Raw genomic sequence first — 9,425 nt, forward strand, 5'->3', positions numbered from 1 at the left:
GTGTTGTTGCCACGATTTTCGGCCAGGTGGTAGTAAAATGTACATAGTCATCCTATAGACCTGTATCAAGATGCCTTTAAGTTAGAGATGTAAATATTTTTGTTTTGATGATGTAAGGGTTAGTTTGAACTTAGAACAAGTGTGATTGATTCGTTAAGATAAAATGGAGAAGTGGGCCAGCTAGGCAAATCTGGTGGAGTTGATAAGAACTGCAGCTCCATCTAGCCCGCAAAAAGAGAAAGCTTGCACCTCTCCTTCGGAGCAGATGAAGTACCCGCTCTGCTCTGTCACTGGTGAGAGACCTGCTGAAGGACGGGCTGCTACTTCCCCTGGAAGAATAATACAAGCAAGCATCTAAGAGGCAGGATGGTATAGACTAGGCTAAGGAAATAGGTATTATGTTAGGCTGTGTGGGTCTGAATCCACTTCTCAGCTCTGTGACTAGGGCAAGTCACATAAACTCTTTCTGCCTCTGTTTCTACTTTTGAAATGCAGGGAGACTAGTAGTATCTACCTCATGGGGTTGCTCTGGGAATTGAAGCAGTGCCTGGCACAAGGTGTGTGAGAGATAATGTTAGTTTTTATGCTTAGGAGCCCAACAGGCTGTGAAAAGAGGCTCCTCTCTGGCCCTTGCTGAATGCTTTGTGAGGGAGATTGGGTGAGTGGCATACTGGCCCCAGGAAAGAATCTCTTTTTCCTACCTTCTGGACCAAAGGATGATGAGAGGCAGTGATAAAGTGAGATTGTGGGTTATTCTCAAAGTGTACTCATATTTGTGTGAGTGTGCATGTTTCTTGTCACTGGCTACACCAAAAGTGAAAGAATCTAAGTTAGAGATCTGCCCAGGTGTGTGAACTGAACAATAGCTTTCATATGTCACTATCAGCATCACTCACACCTCTGTATGAATGTTTAGTTAGCCTACATTCCCTGGACGAGGACTAAAGGGAGTTTGGATATAGGGATGAGTGACAGGAAAGGTAGTTTAGAATAGGAAGTATCCATGAAAGGCCAAAGCAGAGACTTTGTGGTAAACCAGGCCCTCAAGCGTACAGGATTGGTGTGGGAAGGGCCAGGATACAGAGAAAGGAAAATAATTGAGACTAAGTACCTTTGTAAAATCTCTGATCAATCTCCATTCTGGTTTTGCTTCGCTCCCAAACCCAACTTCATTTTTTTTATTTTTTGGCTGAACTTTGAGTGAAAAGTCAAGAGCAAAGAGAACTGGCTTAAGGAAGATTAAATATTTGATGTGAATAATATGGTCTAAATATTTTTGTATATTTCGAATCTCTATTTTTAGAGAAAAGATATCTTCTGCTAGAAGGCTCTTTATGACTAGTGCTGAAGAATTTGTTCAAAACGCATAGTTAATTTATGCATTGTCTGTTTTGTGGCTAATTTGACTCAACTAGTGATCTGCTCTCTCGTTGGTTCCAAGAAAAACTCAGGATTCCTTGGCTTTAGGGCACTTTTTCTCCATGTTCCACAATCCAAACCATTTCTCCCAAAATGAGCATTAAAAATTGAAGATACCAGATTGATCCATGTGAACTCAGAATAAGTTCTCACATTGGCAGGAGTTGGGTTTGGAAAGATGACCAAAATTTCTACAATCCATCTTAACATCCTGAAAAAACTGCCTGGCTCAGCTATTCTATAAACTGGAAACTTACCATCCTGTTGAAAACTTACATATTTTCCCTGGCCTTTTCGTCCCCAAACCAGAATGTGACCTTCCCCCAGCAGCTCACCCACTAATCAGCAAATCCTGGCCTGCCAAACATTACAAGGAGGACAAGCATCCAATTTTTCTCCAAAACATTAGAATGACTATACTTGAATTTCTCCCTCAAAAAGGAATGTTTGTTTCCTTCATAATATACTAGACATAGATTAAGCCTTGGTAGCCAGTAATCCATGCATCTAGGATTTATGATCCCAGGGAATAAAACTGATTTTTCAAAATAATTAACACCCCTTCTAGTTTTCCCAAAGCATTTAAGGTGCTAAAGACTAACGTTTTCTTGAGAAAATTATTACATACCTCAATTACATACCTCAGCCCTTCAAAAGATTTAGTGTTAAAGGCTATACTTAGCCTACCCATGTTGCTGTTGCTGCAGATATTTTAGGAATTCCTCTTTGGATTATAATCTGCACAGAGGATTCAGTGGCACGACCTTGAAATAAGTGGTCTTGTTGGGCCATAATTAGGGCGCAATTATCTAATGCCTCAATTTAGATTAACTACCCCAAGGATTAACTTTAGATGCCAGTCTTAAACTCAAGGGTCTTGACTATTTTAAAACATTAAATCCACCCTCCAAAAGGTAGATTGAGCACCATTACAAAGAAGCAAATGGACATGTCACAGGCTCTGAAGATAATTCCTCAGTGGAATTCGAAGAATGTTTGATCAGCGGAAGCACTGATAGAATCAGGTCATGGGTGACTACCTTGAAGAGAACAACCAGCCTCATCTGACTATTATAGTTCTGACATGTATGTAAATTGCGTAATAAGGTCTACGGCCATGCCACTCTGAACAGGCCCGATTCCATCTGATATCGAAAGCTAAGCAGGGTTGGATTTGGTTAGTACTTGGATGGGAGACCACCCAGGAAGACCAGGTGCTGTAGGTGTAAAAAAAAAAAAAAAAAAAGGATTATAAGCTGACAAGGTCCTTTCTGTGAGGTCAACCAAGGGTTGCCTCGCCTAAAAATAATTGTGCTGTAAGGAGGAAGTGTGCAAAAGCTAAAGCAAGTTTGGGACCTATTAATCTACTCATAGAAAGGTACACAAGAATAATGATGCCCTTTACATCCTCAGCTTCTCCTTGCCCCATAAGCCTATCATGACCCACTTTGATCATATTGGTCAAATAGGAGGAGCAGAGTTTAAAGAGGTAAAAGGGCACCACTCCCAAATCAGGAGTCCACAAGATCAAAAGTCATAGAAGTGTCTAATAGCCTTTGCCCCATTTGTATAGCTCCTGTGCAATTGCCGAAGGAGCTAGAACTTTAATGGCTTCTGACACCCTTCTGTACTCTATTCTATAATTCTGCAACTGGGAGTCTGCAAACTACATTTCCCAGATTCCCTTGCCTACTGTCTTCTGGTTATGTTCTGCCAATGAGAGACACTGTTGGGAGACTGGAAGGTGCAATGAGGAGATAAGAGTCTCTATTCCTGTTTCTGTTTCTGTCATCCTCCAATAACAGCAGACATCTATGGCTCAGGCATATTCAGCACACCTGGCACTCATGGTGACATCTTAAAGGTCCTTGTGACAGCTACACAGAGGCTCCTCCTCTGTACTCCTTCATTCTGGTAATTCTGCCTTTTCCTACTTGTTCCCCCAATTCTAGAACCAACAGCTATTTCCTACAGTTACCAATCTTTGGGTTATCTCAGTTTCCCCTTTTTGCTTCTATCCTTCCCTGTATCAAATTTCCTCTGTTTAAAACACACTGTTTTCTGTTTTCCTGACTGTAACTTGACAGAGTCACCTTCCAAATGGGTCTCCTCAAAGCAAGCAAGCAATCAATAAAAAGCAAATAATGTAAAATCTCAGTGATATTGTACCACTCATTTGCAAGAAAATTATGTCATACTTTAGGAAAACAAAGATAGGAGCCAGGTCTCTGGGGCACAATTATCTAATGTCTCAGCGAGAGATACATTTTTTCTTTTTGAAGAGATTTGTTATTTTTTTGAAGGAATGAGTTCATGACATAGTTTCCTGTTTGGTTTCTACAGCTTTAACTCGCTCTGGTAAGCTCAGGAGGAAATTGTTTGTGGAACCGTCCAGTTTGCCCTTTTCTACATAAAAATATAGCCACACTGGAAGCCAATGGTTACAGCTTCATCATAGAGCTAATTGTTCTTGTTGAGCCGTGCCCAGCATTTCCCACACCCAGGCAACCCTGAGAGTTCCAACGTGGCTGGAGCTGCTCCAAGCGTGGGCCTATTTATCTGGACACTCAGAAGCTTTCCCAAGATGAAACAGTTGACCCTTTTGTATGTCTCACAGTCTCTCTCTTTCCTCAGTTGAGAAGGAGTCACTTCTGTTTTATTTTCTTCCAAATGAATCTGGCAGCAAAGGTTGTTGCCTCCATGTGATAAAGACTATTCGCTAGTCAGATACGGTAGCTTCCATTTATTGCAAATTTACTACAGGCTAGCATTTTACATATGTTTCCTATTACATTGGGGTTTACAAGTAACTTCCATATGATAGATGAGTAGGACCGGTCTATCTTACATCCTAACACATGAGCATTTGCAGACATGAGTGTCCATGAGGGATTTGTTTTGCAGCTGTAGAAGAATTCACAGTAATGAAAATTACTATATTCCTCTGAAAATACTGAGTAGAACAGAGGAAGGTTGCGGGTCCTTAGCATAGACAGAGGGAAGACCAGTAATAGTAAGTCGGATTTAGTAAGTTGGGGTTGACTGAAAGCACTAAACACACACACAAGAGTGGATTAGAGAATCTGTCTCCAACGTGGGTGACTGCATCACAAGGGATGCTGCACTGGACTGGGAGAAGAAAATTTCAATCCTATTATTCTGTATCCCATCTTTTAAATTTCAATGTGTGAGTATATGTTTTCTGATGTGTATAATATATTTGAGCAGGAATATCTTACTGAAATAGAATGACTGAATTACTGCACCTAATTCTTTATATCTTCCTATTTCTGAGCTCTTTACCATAGAACTTTACAATGCTTTCTTATAGCAGGTAGGCTAACCTGCCCTGCCCTTTAACTCTCAGTCTGGCTTTGTAACTTGCTTTTGCCAATGGGTTATGCAAATGACGTGGAACAGAAGCTTATACACTTGCTTGCGTGACTGGGGTTGCACTCCCTCTCTCTTGCCCTTTGCCTTAGCCATGGATACATGTCTGTTGGAGGATGAAAGGCATGTGACCTAGTTTCCTCCTCGATTTCAGCTGTCAGCCAACTGACCATAGGTATGTGAGTGACTGATTCTAGTCCAAATGAGAAGAACCTTCTAGTTGAATTGCCAGTCTAAATTGTTGGCAAACTCACGAGCTAAAGAATTGCTTGGCATTTTAAGCCATTGAGTTTTGGGGTGCTTTATGAACCATCGTAGTTGTGGCAATGAATAACTTAGAATTTATGAATAACTATATATTTATCATAGATGTGCTCAAAAATTTTTAATTATGAGATGTGTGACCAATAAAATGCTTGGAGACTATTTGATCAGAGTTACTTCTAGTATTCAACCTCTCAGATTCTCATGTCTGTTTAGTCATGTCTATTTAGATGAGTTTCTTCTAATTGCTCAAAATTTACCTAAATGTGATCTCCAAGAGGGCTTCTCTGACCATCCCATCAAAGGTAGATTCTGCCATCCAAGTCACTCTCTATTATCCTATACTACACACACCAATATCTGAAATTGTTATCTTTCTCCTTTGGAATCTTAACTCCACAAGGAGTTAATAATTTTTACTAGTATAAATAATTCTCAGATAATAAAATGGACAAAGGGCATAGGTAAAAGTTAAGATTTGGAAATGGTAAGGTTGACATGTGCAAATTTTGGATTGTGAAAATGGCGCCTGATAGAGATAATGGCCACAAAAGAAAACTCATATTGGTAAAAAAGCAATAATTGGTAAAAAAAAATAATAATAAAATAATAATAATAATTACTGTAGATAAAACCTGAATGTTGATTCAATTTTTATTGTAAAATTTATAGAAAACACTGTTCTTGAGTAAAGTAATCTTGTGCACTGTAAAAATGAGATAATTTGAAAGTTTTAAACATCCTTGAATGTTAAACAGATCAAGAAAATTAAATGGGATTAATGGGCATTCACATTAGGAAATTTTTTTAAAAGAAAAATCCAATATTAGCAACAAAACTAAAAAAATATACATTTATATTAATACACAAAAAGTTTTAAAAAAGATTTTGTGGGTGATAAATATAGTATCAAAGAGACCACTACGCCCAGCCTATCTATGCTAGCCTTCTAAGATATTTGGATGAATAGAAACTTGACTCTCTAAAAGTTAGAATTCTATCATCAACATTTGGCTTTGCTCTTTTCCCTTCCTGCTTTACTCAACTCCAAAAGTAAATGTCATTTGCTGGGGACAAATCATCCTCTATCTGCTTCATCTACACACACGGTTTACCTACTATGGGAATAACCTTTTGTCATTTAGAATAAGATCAGAAGAGAGGCATTTGGCTAGCTCATTTGGAAGAGCCTAATGTCATCCTGTCACTGAAGAACACTCACAAATCCTGTTGTACATATTAGCACTTGCTTTCCAGGGAAGGAAGACTCAGTGAAATGTCCAGCTCTCCATCCTCCCCTTTTAGAGATGAGGAAACTGAGGGTGGAGAGTGAGGGAGTGAGGTTTCACAGCTCATTATTTAGCAGATCTGGAACTAGAATCTAAATCTTCCATTTCACTACATGACACTGTTAGGAGCCCTGGGTTGGCTCATCTCAGAAGTTTACACCAGACTGGGTTCTAAAATACCTAATGTTAATGTTGAAAATAACGACTTTCTAACATGGGAAAAACTGCTTATATTTGTTTAATGTCTTTAAAGGCATTACAAATAATCTACTTAAGAAAATAAGGAAACTGTACACCGAGTTCTTTTCTATGCCCATATGTCAACTTATTCATTAACCTGAAAAGACCCAGTCAGCATTTCCAGGAATTTGGGGATTTTCCAAGGATTTAGTCTAGCACCCCAGCGAGTAAATGCCATGTTATTATAAAGGCAAATATAAGTAATATATTAATTGTGCAAGGCCTGTAGAAGAACTAAAAGCGTGAAAGAGGCAGTGCTGGGATGCGGAAAGGGCATGAATTTTGCAGTTGACAAACAGGTTTCAATCCTCACTCTGCCGCCTTTAGCTGTGACTACACCCAAACTCTGAATCTCAGTTCCTCTAGCTATTAAATGGGACAGTACTATTTGGTCCTGAAAGAATTTTAGTGACATTGGAACAAGTTTCAGTTTTAGAGACCTCTTTACATACTCAGATTTACCTAAAACCAGTGGGATTTCAGGGTTAATAGTGTTCAGTCAAGTCTCATTTCTTCTCCTGACTAAATCTAGTTTCCTTTAAAAATTGAAGCCATTTCCAACTTGTTCTGTTTTAAACAGAAATACTGATCATAACCACCTCATAAGGGTAAGATAAATTTATGTTACAAACTACTTAGGACAATAAGTGTTCAATGAGTGGCAAATAACAGGGACGATGATGAGGAAGCTTCCCACATACATCAACAATGAACCCCCCTTAAAATCTGCCTGTCAGGCGTTTTTAAAAATCTAGATTTTGAGACTCCCAGGACCAATACAAATTGGATTACTTACTGGACTACATTGTCTATGTCTTTCCAAACCTCTAATACCACTTCTGTTTTTCTTAACCGGGGGCAGTGATGGGGTGGTCCTTGCACAAGGCAGGGGAACGAGCAGGGGATGAAGACAGGTGGCTGATACCCAAGGAAAGGGAGGACCAGCTCCCGCTGGGCTGAGAAAGAGGGTGAGAAAGCCCAAGGCCATGGTACTCACCGCGGCCCACCACCAGGCGTGGGGGATGCTGGTGAAGTTGGTGCCGGGCATGTCATGCTCCACAGAGTGGACGGCGGCGGAGAAGGTGAGGATGCCCATGGTGATGAAGAGCATCAGGCAGCCCACCTGCTGGTAGCACTGGCGCAGGGTGAAGCCGAAGGCTCGCAGGCCAGTAGAGTGGCGTGCCAGCTTGAGGATGCGGAAGATGCGCATGAGGCGCATAATGCGCAGTACCTGGCCCACCTTGCCCACAGTTTCGAGGTCGTGCTCCCTGGACGAGCCCTTGCTGCGCCGCTGGTCCTCGTCCGTGAAGCATTCAAGCAGCAGTTGCAGGTAGAGCGGCAGGATGGCCACCAGATCCACTAGGTTGAGGGCGCTGCGTGCAAAGCGCCGCAGGTCAGGCGTGGAGGCTAGGCGCAGCAGGTATTCAAGTGTGAAGAAGGCGATGCACAACATCTCCACATGCTCCAGGATGGGCCGCGTGCCGCCCTGCTCCGACTGCTGCTGCATCTCCTCCACCGTGTTGAGTGCAAGCGCCACGATGGAGATGAGCACAAAGAGGCTGGAGGCTACCCCGATGACCTTGGCGGCCACCGAAGAGAAGGGCTTCTCCATGAGGTTCCAGAGGCGGCGCCGCTGCGGCCCATAGAAGCGCATGTCTCGGAAGAGCTCCTCCGCCTCCTCGGCCTGCGCCTGGGCGCGCAGCTCACGCTGAATCTTGAGCTGGTCGCTCAGCTCGTCCCGACGCTCCTCGAAGCAGATGCGGCAGCAGCGTGGTGTGTACTTGAGCCGCACGCCCCAGTAGCCCAGCTCCTCTAAGAAGCTGCGCGGGCACAGCTCGTCCAGCACCAGCAGCACTCCGGACAGGTAGAAGTTGTAGACGAGCTGGAAGACGGCTGGGTCGCGATCAAAGAAGTATTCGTCCGTCTGTGCCTCATAGTCATCGCACAGGCCCAGCTGGCGGCTGCGGCTGGTGGAGGTGGCCAGGCGGCCCAGGCGCGTCTTGGGGTAGCAGGCCAGCTCGGTGTAGTCCAGGCGGTAGCTCTGGCCACCCACGTTCACGTTCAGTGTCGATGACACAGCTGGAAAGGTGGTGTGGCCATCCGACTGGGCAGTGTTGGCCTCCTCGGCCAGGTCATCCTTGGCCAGGTCATCCTTCCACTCCTGCTCTTCTCCATCCTCGTCCTCCTCGATGTAGTAGTTAAAGCTGACCCCGGTCCACGGTGGGATGCTGGCCTGGGAGCCAGAACGGGCTCCCAAGGAACAGATGCTCCTGCGGTGTTGGCTGTTCCCTGCATGGAGTGTGTTGTTGTCACACTCAGTGATATTCCAGGGCTTGTAACTCCAAGACCGCCTCCTCTCGCTCTGTTTGAGCATGGCCGCAGGAACTAGACCCCTTGCTTTTCCTTCCTGGCTGTCGTAGGATCCCCAGCCTGCTCACTGCCACTAGGAGGAGGGAGCATGTGCCCAGCACTGTCTTCGACTGGCCTGGGCCACAGACGTCAGGGTCCCAGGCATTAATTACCCTGACAGCAGGCCCTCCTCAGGCAAGACTGCCACAGGGGTCTGAGCACGTATGCAGGCGGCTGTTGAATGTTCTAATCTTGGGAAGAAGCAAGTGTTAGGAGGGATTTAGAACCTCTTAGCCTTTTCCCTCCCCCTCTCCCTCTAACTCTGTGACGTAGGGGATGATTATGTGGTCTTAAATCTGTAGATAATCAGAAGGTGGCAGAGATTATTGCTAATAAAAATGTGGGCCACTCTAGGCCTTGCCCTTACGAAGTGCTCCGTGTACCTGTGCTGAGATGTAATCAACTGAATTAGCT

At 43.4% G+C, this 9,425-nt stretch overlaps 1 protein-coding gene and 1 pseudogene across 1 annotated transcript in view; one reads left to right on the top strand and one right to left on the bottom strand.

Moving 5' to 3' along the window:
- Window positions 1–8,976, bottom strand: part of KCNV2 (potassium voltage-gated channel modifier subfamily V member 2) — a 10,665-nt gene extending 1,689 nt beyond the window's left edge. The window contains exon 1 of the mRNA XM_011376671.2: window positions 7,600–8,976. Within this exon, the coding sequence (XP_011374973.1) occupies window positions 7,600–8,976 (1,377 nt within the window). The remainder of the gene's footprint in view (window positions 1–7,599) is intronic.
- Window positions 2,527–2,645, top strand: LOC111730117 (annotated as a pseudogene).
- Window positions 8,977–9,425: the final 449 nt, after the last annotated feature.

Source organism: Pteropus vampyrus, unplaced genomic scaffold (genome assembly GCF_000151845.1).
Source record: "Pteropus vampyrus isolate Shadow unplaced genomic scaffold, Pvam_2.0 Scaffold301, whole genome shotgun sequence".
NCBI classification, from domain to species: domain Eukaryota; kingdom Metazoa; phylum Chordata; class Mammalia; order Chiroptera; family Pteropodidae; genus Pteropus; species Pteropus vampyrus.